This window comes from Thalia democratica, chromosome 5 (genome assembly GCF_965202585.1).
Source record: "Thalia democratica chromosome 5, ktThaDemo2.hap1.1, whole genome shotgun sequence".
Classification (NCBI taxonomy): domain Eukaryota; kingdom Metazoa; phylum Chordata; class Thaliacea; order Salpida; family Salpidae; genus Thalia; species Thalia democratica.
In genome coordinates, this window is record NC_139169.1 from 33,844,651 (window position 1) to 33,864,668 (window position 20,018).

Below are 20,018 nucleotides of genomic sequence, written 5' to 3' on the forward strand. Positions count from 1 at the left end.
TAAGAATTTTAATGTGGAAATTCCCAAGAGTGAATCTATATTTAAGCAAATAGAACTGAATAAAATCAGTTTTAACCAAGTGAACTAGGAGAAACAACTTAAGAATAAAACTAGATTAGGTTTTATAAAATAAGCATAGTCAATAATCATGTTGTTTTCAAAATTTTTTTTATTTTATGTGTGTGTTTAAATTTGACAGTAATGAGTGGTGAACAATATTATAAGTCTTTCATTGCTTTATTTAGTAGATGATTTATATTTTACACCAGGAATTTGTTAGTTTAATAGTTTTTATGCCTTTCACCTATATCTTTCAAAAGAATCAAGGTCAGAAGTCAAACTACTTGAGTTATTGTCTGGTAAATTTTGGTGACTCAGAATAAATTATGTCTACTCAAGATAATTTCAATGATACTAACTAACTTATATCCAATAAGTATAAATTTACATTGCTTAGCTAAAATACTAACTTTTATCTTGTAAATATAAAGTGATTTATTTAGACTAACTTTGACCATTTTGGCTTTCAAATAAGTATTATGTTACACTAAAGTTTCATTGAAAATATCATTTTATGTAACTAAAGTCAGAGGTAAAAGTATAATATGTTTATTAACACAACCATCAATCAGTTGTATTGTAAAGTAGGAGTAACACAAGTTTGTCATGCACTCAGGACAGGTTAAAATTTTATAAAATCTCAGGATGACTCCAGATAACTCAGTCTAGTTTAAAATAAATAAAAAACTCAGGATGACTCAAGCCAACTATTTTTTTATAAAAAAGACAAGATATTTTTTAAATCTCTGCCAACTTTTTCATATAGATCTTAAATGAGATTTAGTTGTTCCAATTTAATAATTTATAATCAGTTTTGTTCAAAAAACTAGGTTTTTATTGGTTTCGAAAAGTTAATTGAAATATCTATTAAAGAATTTTAAAAGACTAGTGAAATTCAGGATAGTTTTTTGACTCAAAGAATAGCAACCCTGACAAAATCTTAAGAAGTAGAACTGATTTAGGGAAAGATAAGCTTTATAAAAAGCAAGTAAAGCTCAGGTGTCTAAACACATTCTACTTATGAGTTAAAATTTATTGTTTTGAATGTGTAGTTGTTGCCTATATTTTATTACTCCCCACCTATTTTAAAACAAAAGGTATAGGCTTAAAGTAAAAGTTATAAAAAGTTCATTTACACAACCTTGTTAGTTGTAATAATCTCTGTTTTCACAAGTAGAGTTTTATGGCCTTACAGATGTTGAAAATTTCTAATAACAAATCAACTTATGTGTTATAGACAAGTTTAACAAAAATAATAAATAAATTTTGATTCACTTAAGATAAAGTACTCAATCTTTCAACAACCTTAAATAGATTAACAGATTTAGCAATTTATTAACATGTTTTAAAGAGCATTTTAACCATTTTACTTAAAAAGACTGGGTTGCTACTTTACCTGGAAACCTGGAATTTGACAGTTTAGGGAAAAAAAACTGTAAAAACTTGGAATTTTATTAATTTTCACATGTTCAGTAGTAAAATTTCAACTTGACTCAAAAAATCTATCATAAAAATAAAAATATTTTGTCATCTTAATTTTTTTTTTCTTAAAAAACATATTTAAAGTAGCTTTACAGTATCTTTAAAATGTTTTTATACTGTTTAACACAGTTTCTTACCTTAAACCTAACTTTAAAATAAAAGTAGACACAAAAATGTCTACATTTAAAAACCTGGAAGAAGTTTGTAAAACCTGGAAAAAAAGAGTGGCAACCCTGAAAGAGCAAAAATAATACAAAGAGATACTAGCTAATTAATCTTAGCCCTCCTTTACAAGAGCAACAAATAGATAGAATCAAATTTTGTATAAATTGCTTAATTTGAATTCTGAATATTGAGTATTCTGTGATTTAAATGTAACTTCATGTAAGTGTGTAAAATTTTTCGAATGAAAGTTTTATTATCTGTATTTTCTGTTTAAAAGTTTGTTGGGTGAATGTATTTCAAATCAACCACTAATATCAGACTATTTTAAGTATTTTTATAAATCTCAGGCTTGCTTAAATTACTCAGACCTAAATTTTTTTTTTTTTTTAATATTAGTTCCTATTGTGTTGATAAAGAAATTTTTTGTATTTAAACTAGATTAAGATTAATTTTGTAAACTAATACAACTTTAAATTTTATTTTTATTAACTCAGGCTGAAATTTAGCTTTAAAGAAAAAAGAATGAGAAAGTATGCCATATAACAAATTATAAATCTAGTAAAAACTGTTTATTTATTTTATTTAAGAACTTTAGGAACTATTTAGAAACTGGTTTTAAGATAACATTAGAAATAAACTATGTTTCAGCAGAAGGCACTGGTTAAGATCAGTAGTAATTCTTAGAGCCAGGAGGATATAAATTTGATTTGACATTTAATAAGCTTAACACAAATTAATTTTGGATCAAGACTTTAAATTAGTTGTCTTTAAAAGTTTAAATTTTACTGTTTTTTTTTTTGAGAATTTTTTGAATAAAACATAATGTAATCAGTTTTGTATAATAATATTATAGTATAAATAATGTATTGAACATAAATTATTTGTTGTACTTATTGTTGTAATTGTTTGTAATGATAATTTTGTACCCATCACATACCACCCATCCTCATCAATATATTTTTATTAGATCCTGTTTAATAAATTGTTGTGTGAATATTTAGTTTAGTACTAATTTTATTCTTTTATGTTATCCAGTATGTTGTTTCTGAATTTTTTGTGCATAATATCAGTTGTATAAGTTATTTTTTATCTAAAGCTTAAGCTAGGTTGAATGATTTTGTATGTTGATAATTTTTATATTTTTTAACTGAACTTTATGGCTCTAGCAACTTTAAACTTACTTTTAATAAAGGAAACTACAGTGAAATAAATGTAAAATAAAATTTTAATTGTTATTAAGTACTGTTTGAAAATGATAAGAAATTTAATCAGAATTTTTATAATATAAAAAAACTTGTATAGCAGAAAACATTAAAAAAACTATTTGTGTCTAAGAGAGCTAGAAGTAACACCTTAAGAAATACAACATATTTGAAATAGAATTATTAATAATACAAAATCATTATATATTACAAGCATTTTGATTTTTTTCTGTTGTCTTGATAAGTTTAAATATTTATCAATTGTGTAAAACTTTTATGTAATGTTCTTTAGGATTTTTTTCTAAATACATTGTTAAATAAGTCACAAAAGTGAAATTATTTTCCCTTTACTTTTGAAATTATAAAACTAGCTAAAAGTACTAGTTATATCACAAACATGTGTGTATATTTAAACAATAAAAAACCTTTCACAGTTAATTTTTTTTTTACAGACAAACACTAAACTAAAACAAAAACCCAATAAAATGGTGCAACAAGAAATGATGGAGGCAACAAACAATGAAGATAGCAAATCACACGATCAAATAGTCAGTGATCTTTATGAGAGAGTCATGCTCATCTCTGTTGATGCTGGTTAGTTTTGCTGATTTCTTTATAATAAAATAAACAATACAGTTTAAAACTGCAAAAAGAACTTTATAAAACCTCTTCACAGCTTTGCATTTTAATGAATTATATATAAACTTAATTTTTTATGTAAAAGATATTTGAAAAAATGTTAATCCGAAATGTAAACATGAATTCGAAATGTTGATTGAATTATTGATTTGATTATATTCTGTAAAGTTTATATTAATATAATCCTTTTCCAATCAGACCAAGTTGGCGAGGATAGAAAATCATCGGTGCCGCCATGCACAATTTTCATGCATAAATATCTCAATGAGGACGGTCTGGTGAAAACAGAAGACCTGGAAAGTATGGTGTTCGACCGACTGATGCTGACTGATCATGAAGACAGTACTCAGGTGAGGCATATGAGCAGGGACATGAGCAGCATGAGCTCGTATGAAAAACCGCAGCACCACCCGTTTCACTACCTGCACAACTGCTATGAAAGAATCAACTTGGAGGTTTGATATTAGTTTGTTGATTGATTTATTGGTTTTTAAAATTAGAATAATTAAAATTAAAAATATTCTTCTGCTTAAATACTAGAATACTTAAAAAAAAATTGGCTTTGACTTGGTTGTATAAAAAAAAGTTTTAAAATATTCTCCTTTTTTTAATATAGAGTAACATACTTTTTAAATAGTATTTGCCTTAAAAAAGTGTTAGGAATAGCAAACTGCAACAAATTTACCTTTTTTTCTCTTTTATATTTATAATAAACACGATAAAAAAACTACAGAAAAGCCAGATGTCTGAATGCGCGGAACTCGACATATTGAAGGCCGTAGTCTTAAAAAATATGCATTTGATGCTCACAAGTCCTTACTTGTTCGATGGAATTTACGAGGAGATGAAGGCAATGAACACCCATCGCATGCTCTTTCAGCTCACCAATGACGCCTACGACATCAACGTAGGAACAGCATTGCACGGTATGTTCAGCGAATTAGCGCAGCTTGCTGATAGCAAAGAAAAAGCACTTCAGATGCTGGAGCCCTTTTTTACAGAACAAGTCAAATTTTTCAAACAGGTAATTGGTTGTTCAAACTGCTAAAATTTTTTTTCTAAGTTTGTTACACCACATGTGGAAAATTACTTGTTTTAAAGCATAACTGCATTAAAATGATAATATGTATAAATTTAAATACCTACTTTGTAAAGTCTGAAGTAATTTAAAAACACAGAAAAATATTTTCAAATAATAGTTTTTGAAGATAAACTTTAAAAAGAAATTAAATTGCAGATTGGAATGGAAGATTACAGATTTTACACGCAAGTGAACGTGTTAGTCACACTTGCTGAAATCCCTCACATATCCGGTGCAATTCTTTTGTACAGGAGCAAACTAGAAAGTATGATGGAAACATTGAAAAATGACTCCATGAAGTGCATGCTTGCATACCTGCTAGGTTCGTTGTTTGTTTATACAAGGTTTTATAGAATAGTGTTGTTGAAACAATTTTAAATTCATATACATGTATAGTTTGGTTATTTCATATATTATATTAAGTAATTTTTTTAGTTTGTTACTGCTATTTTTGCCAACTATTTTATGTCTACCAATTACCAAACCAATTTTATCGTAATTTGTTTAATAAATATCAATTATTAAATTTTAAATAATCATTAATTCAAAACCATAATTAAATTTGTAACAAGTTTCACTACATTTAAAGATTATTTCTGCTTGTTTTCTAACAAGACCTCGGTTTCCCAAAGTGGGGCATTGCCCCTTGGGGCGGTTAAAGACATTAGGGGCATTGACTAGTTGGCAGATAAAAAACTAAATGAGTAAATCACTAGTAGGTGCAGTTTTTTTTGCCAAGAGAGTAATTATTAAACCGAATTAGGGAAACTTTGTAGTTAAAACAATATCATTTTACCAACAAAAAGTGTAAAGTATTTAAATGTCGAGGTAAACAATTATTATTTTCCTTTACAGAGAAGACATGCATGGTCATAGAGCCTCTCAAGCTTGGGGACGCCCCTAAATTCTTTGACCCATCGGACAGAGCACACAAGCAAGACACGGACACCGTCCACGGCCACATGACCAAACTTCACAAGCATCTAAAAAATTTGTTTATGAAGTTTCTAAGGTGCAAGGGGGGCGAATCGAAGAAGTTATTGCTGAAATGGATCGGACAACTTATGAACGAGCATGCATGTTTGTTTAAACTTTAAAATTGCTGTTTTTAAATTTTGTTTCAAATAATAAATGTATTTAAAATTATAACTTACAACAAAAATTTATTTAAAAATTTATTTGAAAAGTAAAATTTTAAAATTACTGGTACATATGTTTCATAAAGTTAAATGCGTTTAAAAGCCCTTTAAGTGGGCTCTGTAGAAGGTGCTCAAGTATGAATAATAACCTTATTACATATATATATATATATATATATATAACTACTATTAATGCAATACTCGTAGTCACTAATCTGTTATGACGTCACAGATTGCGCGAAGCTGTGGACTCATGAGTCGGCCGACTACGCGGCTTCGGTATTCTTGACGGACGCGATATTCATGTCGCTGGCGTCGGTTCTCGTGCAGCTGTCGCTTCCCTTCTGCACCAACAAGATGGGAGTGAGCAATGGAAAGTGGCTTTTAATCGACCCGACCTTCTGCCTGGCGTCCGGATGCAACGACCACATTGAGCGGGGGGTCCATGTCACTGGTAAGTTTGGAAGTCTTTGTTAAAAGATTATAATAAATAAAAAGTCAAAAAAAGGTATGCATAAGTAAATAGCTGTTTTAAAAAAATTCTAGCGTTGAGTTTTCCGAAAGTTGTACATTGCCGATTGGGCCGTTAAAAATAATTATGAAAACTCAAAATTAACCCACTTATTACAAACTCATTTGTACTAAAAAAAAATTTCAACACATATTTATCATTTTAAGGTCTGAACACGGAAACTTGCATCGTGAACCTTTCCAAGGAAGATCAGGAGAAAAGCGAAAAGTTGGAAGCGAGCTCCTCGTACAACTTCATTTCCGAGTGCTTCTTCCTCGCCCACAGAGCCTTGTACCTGGGCATGCACGGGCTGCTGGTGAAGTACAACAGGTTGCACAAGGAGCTGCCGAGCATGCGGGAGGCGTACCAGGACGCAATGGAAGGCCACCTGCCCAAATACGAGGCTGATAAAATAAAGCACAGGTTCGCTTCCGCCTACTCCGTATTCATGACCACGAAGGCCTGTTTGAGCGACCCGGATTTTGTTTCGAACTGCACGCTTTTCCAGCTCACAACGTGCAGGTTTCTCAACCAGATGTCCTACACCATGGACAGGTCTAAAGTGGTTGAGATTCCTCTTCCGTTGGTCACAGAATCCCCTCCCACACTGAGCGTTTTGCCTGGTAAGTTAATATTGTGTTTTACGAGCTATTTGTTACAAGTGTTTTTAAACTGATGTCCTGATGTCTACCTTTTTTTCACTTATGTACCAACTTTACAGTACCATTAAGTATAACCTTTCAACACTGAATCTTTAGGAATTCTTTAATTTATTAAATCTAAGTTCTGAAATTAATTAATTTCACTATTAACGATTTAATTTTTCAATCATATTAATGTTTTTCATTTCACAACAGAGTTCATTGTGGAAAACTTGGTTGACCAGCTCAAGTTCCTCAAGCGATACGCACCCAAACATTTGGATGACTTCGTCACAAACTCAAACCAGCTGCTCATCACCATCAACGTTTTCATGGGCAACAGCAGCCGAATGACCAACCCCCACTTGCGAGCCGCTCTTGCCGACGTCTTGGAAGCCATCCTGCCAATCAGGGAAGACGACGACGACACGTCACAATTCGACGATAGTTACGTCACGATAAACGCGGTGAAGAACTTCGACAACGTCAAGGACTTGTACCAGAGCGTCTTGCAGCTGTACTCAGACATCGAGTTCACAGGGGACCCGCAGGCCTTCGAGCAGAAGTTCAACTACAGGAGGCCGCTGTACTCGATCATGAAGTTCCTGTGGTCTGATTACAGGGGAGTGGCCGCTGTCAATCAACTGTCGTTGATATCATTTAGAGAAATTGAATCAGCCAAGCCACCGCTGATGCTCTCGTTCTTCAACCTGTTCCTCAACGACGCAGTCTTCATGCTGGACGAAGCGATCGAGAACCTGACAAAGATCAAAGTCGACCAGGCGGCCAAGGCGAACGGCGATTGGGAGAAATTGAACAGCAATGACAGAGCTGAAAAGGAGAAACTGTTGAAACAGATGATCAGAATTTGCAGGTAATGATTTTGAAATTTCTTACTTTATGATTACTAATAATTTTTACTGTTTTCTAACAAAACTGTTTTAGTAGGTAACTATTTTGAGTATTATGAATTAGATTCAGATACAAAAACAAGCTTCTGTCATTAATGATCTTTCTGTTTAAAATATTAAACATTTTAAATCACAGGTTCGACAACTACATGGCGCTGAAGACGGTCGAAACGATGGCGTTCATGACCACGCAGCAGGAAGTCCGGGACCTCCTGTGCCATGACGTCCTGGTCAGCAGGGTCGCCTGCATGCTCAACAACTACCTGCTGAAGTTGACGGGCAAGAAGATGGGCGAGCTGAAGGTGGACGACCTGGAGAACGTGGAGTTCAAGCCCAAGGAGCTGGTGAAGTACATCTGCGCCATCTACGCGAACTTGGGTGGCAAGGACGAGTTTTGCAAGGCGGTCTCGCAGGACGGGAGGAGTTTCAGCGACGAGTTGTTCCCTTGCGCCATCGGGGTGCTGTACAGGATCAACAGCTCGGACCTCGTTCCGGCCATGGAGAACATCAACAATAAGGCTTCGGTATGTGTTTGTATGTGTATTTAAATTGGAGTTTTAAAGCTTTTAGATTTATATGTTTTATACTTTAACTTTAAAAAATCAGCTCGTTTTTGTTGTGTACTGAACACTAAGAGTTACAGATTATATTTAAGGTTTGTATATTTGGATGCAATGTTGGGGCATTATAACAAACTTTAAAAAGAAAGTATGTTTTAAAAATTAATTTATTACAAACAGGAGTTCACTGCGTTGGAGGCTGAAGACGACTTGTTGTTTGAAGACGCTCCAGATGAGTTCATGGATCCGATCATGGGATGCGTGATGAAGGACCCGGTCATCTTGCCATCCAGCAAGCAAACCGTCGACAGGAGCACCATTTCAAGACATCTTCTCAGGTGATTGTTGAAAGTTTATTGTAATTGAAGTAACACATGTTTTATGTGAGGTTTTATAAAGGGTTTATAGTTTAAGGAACTCCTGCAGTTAATACATTTTTTAATGATAATGCAAAAGTTTTTGTTTTAACGCATATCAAAGTTTATAATTTTCTCACCTTTATAATTTACTTTATATTCAAAACCACTTTATAGAAACCAGCTTAGTATAAAATAATTAAACTTAAATTTCCTCTTAAATTCTTGATAAACTGTTTAAATAAACAAACTAAACAGCAATATTTTTAACACAGCGACCACTCGGATCCATTCAACAGAGCTCCACTGACAATGGAAGACGTAATTCCCAACACAGAACTCCTCAATCAACTCAAACAGTGGCTTGCAGATAAGAAGAAATCCATGCAGCAATAGAACTTTTTTATAGGAATCTTTTTTAATATTAGGAAATTGAAATAGGCTCTCTTTCGTACAATTTTGTTTCACACATCATTTTTCGGTGTTAGATTTTGTAATAGAATAAAATTGAAAGAGTGTAAAAATTATTTGTTAATTTATTACCTTGTTTTTTTTTCCTCTTAATATACGTTGTGCAAGAAAACTACTTTTAAATAATAAGCTTTTACTAGCCAAATTTGAAAAATCATATTTGAGTGAGGAACATTCTAAATTTTAAAATTATTTGTTTAGTTAAGAAAATATTAAAGTTAAAATATTTATTTATAAATGTTAGATATTTTATTTTTCTGCCGGCTTAGAATTTTAATTGTGAATGTAATTGGTATGGTCTTTATCGACAGTATACTTAAATATGAGATAAATACTTAGTTTTCAAGCTTTCTACTTAGTTTTAAAATTAAAAAAAAACTTTATTTTTGAAAACATTTTACTTATTTACCTAAAATCCTAATACATAAATTGATAAAAAATGATAAGTTATTTCATTTAAAAACTTATTTAAAGTAATAAGCCAAAAAAATCTTTTTTTTACATGCCTAGTTTTTTTTATTACAAAAACAAAGGTCCTTTTTGCATGGTTTCTTTTACAGATTTGTTTAATTTTTAGGCTGATTAATTATTTTTAGTTGGCTACTTTGATTACATAGAAGCAACATTATCTTTGAAACACATTTGCACTTTTTAATAATAACTGTTAATATCAATTATTTCAACGATGTTGCATAAAATTTTGATATTTATTTAATGTTACTAATTGTTAAAACGTTAAAAAGATTGTTTTCAGAGTATACCTCTTTTTAGTATTCAAATTTGATTGTTTGATTTTAATTACATGAGTTTAATAAAAAATTACTTTGTGTCCTCTAACGATGTTTGTAAAGCTTTTAAAAAGGTACTTAAAACATTCTCTTGACCATCTTTTCTCAAAATTTACATCAACTTTGTTTTACTGAGCAGTGATCTTGTCATGTTTTAAAACGTGTTAAAAAATACAAAAAGTTTTAATATGTCATTTGCTACTAAAGAAGGTTTAACTACATCAGAGCTTTTTTAAATTGAATTTGAACTTTTTTTTTGTGGTTTATTTAGTTGAAAACCACTGGTCTTGGTAAAAAAAATTAATTTTCGGTTATGTCCAACAATAATACTTTATTTTAAAAAAGTAAAAGCCCGAGTTTGCTAAGTTCGTAGATTAAGTTTAAAAAATGTATTTAATAAAGATGTTGAAATTAAAAATTACTATATGGCAACTCTTTCGGGTGATAGTTTTTTATAGACCAGCCGAGTATAATACTGAAGTGAAGTTAGTTACTTTTCTCAATAACTTTTTACAATAAAAAGGAATTTTAAACGTAAGTATTTTATATATAAACGGTCCTTTGATCTAAACACCGATTGCTTTGTTGTTTGTGTTTTAAAACAATATATAAAACTTGAATTAAGTATTAATTCTGTTGATAACATTGGGTTGACTAGACATTAAATTAGAATAATTTTACCCTTTTCCTAATTCGTACATTACAACCTTGGTTTGCGTTATAAGAATAAAATTTAGTATGTTAAAGGTTTGCCTCTTACACATTATCACCAACATAATCTTTTAAGGTTCGTGCGTAGAAAATTTCTGACGGGCTAAAACTTTGTAGAGTTGTATGTGAAAATACTATCTCACAATTACTATAAGTGCACTTATCTGATATTTTCTTATTATTTTACGTCAATAGAATCAAACAGGTCATAGCAAAGTAGTATTTGTTAGTGTAAATGAACAAAGAAGGATAAACTTAACATGTATTTTCAATTGATTGTAAACTGTATGAGGTTGCGCTAGATTTTTAGACGGCGAGCCAGGTTTGTAAGCATTCGAAAATAAAATTTAAAAGATGAAACTGCATTAAATAGATTGTCTTGTACATCTAACTGTGATCTTGAAATAAGAATAAGAGCACATCACAAATATTATTTACAAAAAAAAACTTTTTTATTTGGCTTGCACAAACACTTTTCAAGCTAGAATTTTTACTAGACGGAATGGTTTCGGCCCGCAGGCAACATTTTACGAAAACCTTATATTTCCAGTTTTAAACTTGAACACCAGTCTTCCAATAATTTAAATGATCAACAAAGATAAGTTTAAAAAGTTTACGAAATGTAATCAAGGTAGCAAAGATCAGCTAAATTTAATAACTGTCGAATTTTATATTTTTTAAGGATTTAATATTCGATTGACTGATATTGATTGATAAATCGCACAACTACGAAGTAATTTCTTTTTTTTTTTTAATCTTTTAACTTAGGTACATTTAAAACATATAATATTATTATATTTCCTTAATCGTTTAAACATGTTATAAAGTGTGACTATAAGTTTTTCGAGCAAAACTTTTATTAAAGGCTAATTTCAAAAGTGATTGATAGTTTACTTTAAATAACTGTATTGTACTAAAAGTTAATAACTATACAAGTGCAGTTTTTTAACATAAGATTAAAAACATGCTATTTTCAAAACCAAGGTCAACTATTAAAAAGCTATTGCAATTTTTTTTTTAAACATTTTTTATGATTATCAATTATAATTTATTCTTTGAATTTTTTTTCGGTAAACACACAACTTTGAAGCTTAAAATGAAAAAAAAAAACATAAAAAACCTCACTAGTGTGTGTAAACTTAAGTGTTTCTAACATAAAACTATAAGTATACTCACTTGCTTTATCTGCTGAGTCAACAATTAAGCGGAAACTGCGGTTTTTATAACGTGGTATAAATCATTAAACACACAAAAAAAAACAAGTTTGTAACAACTTAATGGTTTAAGATTTATTTTTAGTATATAATTTATTAACTTAAATAGATTAAAACGCAGTTATAATAAAAAACCAAAAAAAGTGTTTTAACACAACATGAATTAAATAAAGTTTTTTAATATAGTCTTAAACTTTTATTAAACGCTATTTTACTTTTTACATCTTCACTACGTAAAGGTTTAAACTCTGGATTATAAAACATACGATAACTGTATAAATATTTAAAATAGTTGTAATTTTAAAATAAATTTTATAAATTTCTACAGTTATTCAGTATCATTTTTTTATAATTTAAAAGTTTGTATATTCCTCAAAGTATTTAAGCATTTGCTTATTACAGACTTGTAATTTTATAGTGTTAACAATATAGCAATATAAATTAATGTTTAATAATTAGTTTTTAATAAGGCGTATATTCTAATAATTAAACTTCGAACTGAAGTAAATAAAAACGACCTTCAACTAAATAAATGTTCTCACTACAGTAGTTTGTACTGACAACTGTACAAGAATCGTTTTTTTTTATAATGCAGTAATAACTAATTACTCTTTTTTTTAATTAATATATGATAACTTAGACAGTTTTAATGTTATAAAGACTTCTTTAAAGACTTATTTTATATTAACCAAACAACTATTTAACAGCACTTACTAATTCTCAAAAACAACTTCTGTTGAAGCACCTGTATATAACTTTTATTAGATAAAAAACTTTTAATTTTTAAACTCAACTGAAATTTTTAAAACCATAAATCGACTTCTTTTTTTGTAAAAAAAAACTTCAAACATTATGATATAGAACATTTGAGGAATGCTATTTTAAAATAATAATTTGACTAAAATAATTGTAAGAAAAAAACGTTACATACTCCGCTTTGTATATTCGTATTTAAAATATAATTGAGGATTTTTCAAAGCTATATTACTAGCTTTTTGAAATTATACTACAATAACACACAGTTAGTTTTATTACATTTCAAAAAGCAAGCTGTGAAATGTAGCTGGTATAAAGTTAAAATAATAAGCAAACTTAGTTGTAACTATCACTAGAGGAACTAAAAATTCTTAAGCAGTTTTTAGTTAAGCGAACCATGTTTTAATTAAAGTTCAATCGACTAGTTTTAGAACATAAAGCTCATGATTTAATCATTTTATTTTTGAAACAAAAATTATTAGTTCAAAATAGTACTGGCTTGTTTATAATTTAATAAGAATCAAGCAGTAATTGTTTATTGCAAAGTTTTTACAACTTTACAAAGAATGTATACTGTATTTTACATTTTATAAAATTCTTACAAAGATTAAAAACCTTTGTCAAATAAAAAATGAGTGCTTTAGTAACTAAAAGTTAAATGTATAAGCCAAGAAAAATTGTACTGAAAAGTTTTGTTAGTTGTAACAAAGCTACAAACGTTTTGTTTCATCGGAAACTTGTTGATAACAAAACGTTATATTATTCATTTAAAAGCTATCAACTTTAAATAAGTAATTACTTTTAAGCATACAGTTTACTCTACGCGTAACACAAATAAAACATATACTACTTTTGATAGTGTATTTTCAAAACAAAACCTTTCTCTTTTTTTAGTAAACAGAACATCATATAAATTTGATACCTTAATTTTATAAGCTTCCTTAGAAGTATTCTCATAGATTAATAAAATTATAACAGTAGTTTTGGGTTTTTTTTAGAGTCAAGCATTATTTTAAAATTTAGTAAAAGCTCCAAACATATAGTAAAGTTAGAGCGCTTATAAAACGTGGTTTAACAGTTTTCATTTAATTCAAACCTAAAACTTTTATCCTACTACAAAATTTCATGATAAAAGACTCTTTCTTAAACGCCCACAAAATATTTTTACCTTTTATTGAATTTTTCCTTCTCAACTTAAAAAAAAAAATTACGAAGATCTTGTCTTATTTGGATACAGTTTATAACACTTTCGATAAGGATATATGTAAATATATCTTAAACTAGGCTATCAATACTCTGAAGCTTACTTTCAAAACATTTTTATTAACTACTCAAATAACAGACCGTTAAAAGTTTTTGTTAATGAAAGACTTTGCAGTACTCTTCTGCATGCATAGCTTTAAACTCATTTACTTCGCCTGTAGTATAGTTTTGCATATTTCATTACAAAGCTTGAGTCAATTCAGTTCATTTAAATTAAGAATGTTTAAAATTTTCTATAAAGACCCTTAAAATATAAATTTATTATACCTTAGAGCTTTAAGTTTTAAATATCTTGTAACTTGTTTACGTTTTTAATTTCTATATTTGAACATTCAGAAAAAGGTTTATTAAGCTGCTTTTTAAAGATGTAGCAAAATCGTTACAAATTAATTTTCTAATAGTTCTGGAGGACTAAGTCCGTTAAAATTTTAAATGTTTTACAACTGTAGTACTAAACAATCTTATCAACTTATAAATTTATAAGAATTTAGTTATCGTCATATTAAAACAGTTATGTTTGAAACGACTGTTTTATAAAGATAAAAATTTATGCAGATGTATACTAATTATGACGTAGTTATAGAAGACTACAAACTTTTCAAGTTAACTTATTAATTGATTTCAGTCAATCTGAAGCTAGCTTCAAAAACTTTGTGTACTTCGAACTTTTAGGTAAGTATTTTGTTGTCTTTTAGCACTATCCAATCCACAATAAATATATGCTTATTAGTTGTAGTAACTTAATTTTAAGTAATTTCTATTTCATAAATAATTTCGTTTTTAGTGTCTTAAGTATGTAATTGATTTGTAATCGAAACTAGGTAAAAGTTTACTAACACTCACCTATTTATTGAATCTAATTCAAAATTGTTTTTCTTGAGTCCAACGTGCAGATATATAGTAAAAAATTCTTAAAAATTTGGTTTCGGGTAGCATATAATATTATATGACTTTACTTAGATTTAAAATAACCCTGTTTAAGTCTACTTATTGTCGGTTCTACAAATAACACAATTGCTTTCCTAAACTTTTAAATAAATAAATAGGTTTGGTTTGTTCTAGTAAAACAAGATTTAATAATGTTAAAGGGCTTTTAAAACGGAAGAAATATCTATAAGTAAAACTTTGAAACTTAGTTACTCTATCTAAAGGCGTTTATTTTTAAAAATCTAAAACTAGTTCTTTTTTCAAGTGTTACAAATGTACAACATATTCTCACCAACTTCAAAGGATAAATAAACTTTTGATTAAGCAAATATAGTATATTTATAATCTTAATGTTCGAAAATTGTTTGGGTTCTAGTATATTTTAATTAGCATTTTAGCTGGAGAACCTAAATACAAGTTTTAATGGTTAAAAAACAAACTTGGATTAGTAAAAATTGTAAAAAATATTCTTTTAACTTTACTAACGCTTGATAATAATAATCAAATATGCATTTTAAGACAAATATTTAAAATACTAATAAAGTTCTAAACAATGTAAAAGTAATTTTTTTTCATAAGCTTTTAAATAGTACAGGAATACTTTGAACCGTTAAAGTATATAATTAAACTATTAGTTTTATGAGAACTGGAAAATAAAATATGTTGTTAAACATGTGAAATTTAGCTAGCTTATTTCAAAACTATACTGTGTATTTACTTTCATGACTTTTAAAGTTTGTAAAAGTTTACTATAAATTGTGCATACATCGCAACAATTGAAACAACCTGTATTCAAAGTAAAACTGTTTTTTAAACCACAAAGTTTAAAAAGTAATAAGCTGACTTTCACAAAAATTGCTACCTAAACTAAAAAATAAAACTTTAAATACAAACTTTTAAAAGACAGAATTCACCAAATGGCCAACTCGTCAATCTGTAAAGTTGTCGGCGTCGCGAGCCTCTCATTGGCCGGTTTCCTGTCACGTGACCGCCACCACGTCTCCAATTGCGACGAGTGGAAGCCGAACTGGGACAGCTTCGACGACGAACCCAAGTCCAAGGGAACGAATCACTTTGTGCTCGTTCGCAACGCTCAGACCCACAAGTTTACGGGTGTTCCCCTAAATTCACCGCCCCGAATGGGAGCGCCCACGACGGACTGCTTAACGGACCTTGGACGCGAGCAGGCGACCCAATTGGGCGCCTACCTGACAAAGTTCTTCACCGGCAACCGGGAGTTTTCCCTGGACCGCATCGTGACGTCGCCGATGGGTGGCGACAGAGAGACGGCGGAATTGGTGTTCGGGGCGATGAGGGAGGGAATGTGCGGGGGGAGGGCAGTTCCCGGAAAGTGGAAGGACTATTATATGGACGGGTTCGAAGAAGTTGAACAGGTTTAAATGATTTAAAAGATGTTTTAAATTACTTAAATTAAATTACTTAAGTTAAATAAATAACATTTCTTTAAGCTAAGCTGGTTTTATAGATGCTTAAAATAGATAGGAGGATTAAACCACTTAAATTATAAAGTAAATTTATTTACCTTGCCTTATAAATAAAATAAATTTGATACTAGCTATTAGAAGCAATATTTTAATCACTAAAATGTAGTATATCTAGTATTATTTTCACGTTGATTCTAGTAATGTGAACACATTATAAACGCTTTAAGTCAAGCTTGTAAGTAGTTGTTCGGTTTGTTTTTTGTAAGCAAATAAATAGTAATACTTATTTTCAGTTTAGATACCGAAAAAGTTTCAAAGTATTAGATTTTTTAAGAGTTTCTTTAGCTTTACCTTACCTAAAAGTATGTGTAAAAAATGTGTAGTATTTCTATAAAGTTTTTCTAAACTTCATATTAAAACATCTATTTTTGTTGTCTATGAAATAAAATTAGAATGATTTTTAATTTAATCGAATAAAATTGTTCAACTTGAAAAACTAATAGGACGACAAAATAGTTGAAACGCTGCCAACACCGGCTCCTCGAAATCCCGACACTTACAAGGAAGGATTCTACGTTGAGAACAGAAGAACGCTGGATAGAGCACTGAAGAAGTACTTCAAACGACCCTCGCCCAAACTGGACTATGACAGGGTGACTCTGATGTTCGCCCACTCAAACGTTATTAGATACCTCGTTTGCAAGTGAGTTTTTTATTACGATTTTGTAAAAACCATCTGAGATTAGATGATAAAATTCAACGATTTTTATTCTTACAAAAAGGTTTTACATGTCCATAGTTTTTTAATTAAGTGCTGTTCAAATTACTTGCTAAAAGTTGTTGAGTGAAAAGTTTAGTATTACTAGGAACAGTTTCATACTTTTCGCAAGGTAGTACACTTGTTTATTTAATATTGATTATAATTATATGTTTTTTACGTTTAATAGACGTCATGAGTTTCAAATATATTTTATATAACTAAAATTAATTGAGATTTTTTTTTGAAATTAATCCCGTTAAGGTGCTTATGTTGTCAAAACTAATAAAAAGAGACGCTACACTTACTTATAAATATCTTTTACAAGGTTGCTTCAAATACCTGAATCGCATTGGACGAGGTTCAACCCTCCCAACTGCAGTATGACGTGGATATCAGTTGACGGAAACGGACACGTCAGATGCATCAGTTTTGGTGATGACGCTTTCATCACGTCATCTACTCCATGCGATTCGTAAATATGTGTCAAACTGTTGTTTTGTTTTTCAAACTAGAAACAATATGTGACCTTAAAGCTTTCTTTTTATTCTTTTTAAAATTGGCATGAAATTTGACTCAAATTAAAAGAAAAAATTTTAACGGTTTTATTTTATATATTTTTAAATTAAAAATAAAAGTGCATGCATTTAATGGGTGAATATTTTTATCCAGTGTTAAAAGCTTTTCCTCAAATTTTTCGTTATACAAAGTGTACCTTTTTTTTTGTGTTTTTAAGTAAATCATTTATTGAAAGACTTTGAATACTGACAAATAAAAGATATTCAAATTTCTTAGTTTGTTTCAAAATTTCCTAATTTATTTTTAAACGTTTTGATATCAGTGAGAACTGTTTTATGTGCTTGTCTAAAGCACATAAAAGCTAATATTATATTCTTTTCACCAACTTAATAAGCTTATACTTCAAAGTACTTTGGTACCTTTGTGCTATAAAAAAAACATATATAAAGAAGAACGATGAAAAACTGTATTGATTTTAAATTCTTGTCTTTAAAAAATGGTCATATGTTTGAAAAAGTTTTAATTTTTCTGAAAAATTTTAAGCAAATTTGTTTTTGTTTGAAGTTTTTTATTTTTAAAAATAAGAGTGAACTTTTTCACTCTTAATGAAAAGAAAGTGTACGCTTGTTTTCAATTCAAAATTGTTTAATAAAATTCGTCGTGTTAATTTCTTAAAACACTAAGTAAAATGAACTTATTTTTTTAATTTTCAAAAATTAAAAAGCCGCTTTTTCAACTGTTTAAAACAATTTTTTTTCAATAATTTCAAACTTAGTATTTTAATTTAAAGTAAAAATTAAGATTAGTCTGATTTGAATTTTTTTAAATAAAACAACAAGTCCCTAAAACAATGCTTTTTTTACTTTACTAAGTAAGTTTTTTAAACAGTAGAACTCATAATTACTTTTACTTCAATTTTTTCTACCAACAAACCAGACGCAGTTTTTTTAATTAATAATCGACTTAAAACTTTATAATTATTAAACTTTGCCTACAAACAAACTTAAAATTCTAATGAATAAAATCAATCGTGTAAAAAAAAAAGGTTAAAAATTATATAGGGTAATAAGTGGTACTAAGGTTGCATAATTCGTTGGCTTTTTTGTATGAAAAAACAAAAACTGAATTTAACTTTGAAACAGTTAGCTAACACTCAAACTTATTTTGAACGTATTTAATACAGCAAATTTACAGCATGCTTAAGTCCGAAGTATTTTTTGATTGACTCAATGTCAACAGTAATAAAACTCTGTTTTTTTAAATAACCAATGTTTTAACTGTTTTATAAAAATTTCATAGGTTTTTATTTTAAAAAAGGCTTTAACTATTTTTTTTTATTTTCAATTTGTTTGTTAAAAAGGTATGGTAAATGCTAAATGAATAAATTTTAGTTTGATTAGGCAAAGTAGTAAATTTCAATTAAAAGCATTGGTATTAAACTACTTTTATCTTTTAAAAGTTTAATTGTAAAGTATAGAGTAATCTAAAAAATTTTAAACACAACTAGTTTTTATTAATAAGTTAGAAAAAATTTAGCATCAAGTTCGAAAAAAAAGTTTTGAAAAGGTCCGTATTAGTGTTTTTGAGGTTAGTTTCAATTAAAACAGGAACATGTCAGTTTATTCTAGTATTGAGAATAAATTTATAGGGTAAATTATTATTTAAATAACTTATATCAAATAACGTTTCAATACTTTCCATATATTACTAATACTTGCTTATTAAAACAATTTTCATTTCTAATTCTCAAAGTTAAGTTGTAAAATAGAAATTGTTTTATCAAAACTTAAACATTTTTAATTTTATATTTTAATTAGTTGTCGTTTATGAACTTTATCATCAGTTTTATTCTTGTAACGTTAGAGCATCAACAACAAGTAGTAAATTAATGTGACTTGTACAAACAAGTAGCCAGCTACAAGCTCTCTCACATACATTGAAGTGGTATGATATTGTGCAAACAAGCTGGTGATATATACACTTGCCTTCTTACTTCGGCAATCATTCAGCAAAGAAACGAGTGTAAGAATCAGCTGTTTTCGAAAGCCTATGTTTGTTCTATAATAAATAGTTTTTATTATTTTCATCAGGTATAAACGGTGTAAAAAACACTAACTTTATAGTTTAACGATAAATGTTGTTATTTACGTACATTTTTGAAAACGATATTAACTACTATTTTGTATTTGGTTACAGGTACTTGTTTTGTATACATATTTTTAAACTTATAGAGTGAATGAAGTTGAAAATATTTTAAATATAAACCTTTGCTTGTTAAAAAATTAACGTTTTAAAAACAAGCTAAGGATTTTTTAGTTATTATAAGTTATTTTTTTACAAGGTTACAAAGCATTAGATAGCTTGCTTTTAACTTTTATTCTTTTTTAGTTAGTAGAAGTAAGTAGTGTTAATAAGATTTG

At 29.0% G+C, this 20,018-nt stretch overlaps 2 protein-coding genes across 2 annotated transcripts; both read left to right on the top strand.

Moving 5' to 3' along the window:
* The first annotated feature begins 3,394 nt into the window (after positions 1 to 3,394).
* LOC145836433 (ubiquitin conjugation factor E4 A-like) lies at positions 3,395 to 9,143 on the top strand. The gene is made up of 11 exons (XM_082944231.1): positions 3,395 to 3,503; positions 3,747 to 4,003; positions 4,282 to 4,572; positions 4,786 to 4,951; positions 5,485 to 5,709; positions 6,001 to 6,222; positions 6,447 to 6,902; positions 7,137 to 7,794; positions 7,968 to 8,355; positions 8,572 to 8,729; positions 9,023 to 9,143. The coding sequence occupies exons 1-11, from the start codon at positions 3,395 to 3,397 to the stop codon at positions 9,141 to 9,143; spliced, it is 3,051 nt and encodes a 1,016-aa protein (XP_082800357.1).
* Positions 9,144 to 15,794: 6,651 nt separating this feature from the next.
* On the top strand, positions 15,795 to 17,558 carry LOC145836434 (serine/threonine-protein phosphatase Pgam5, mitochondrial-like). Its single transcript, XM_082944233.1, has 3 exons — positions 15,795 to 16,271; positions 16,826 to 17,025; positions 17,408 to 17,558. The coding sequence occupies exons 1-3, from the start codon at positions 15,795 to 15,797 to the stop codon at positions 17,556 to 17,558; spliced, it is 828 nt and encodes a 275-aa protein (XP_082800359.1).
* The last annotated feature ends 2,460 nt before the right edge of the window (positions 17,559 to 20,018 follow it).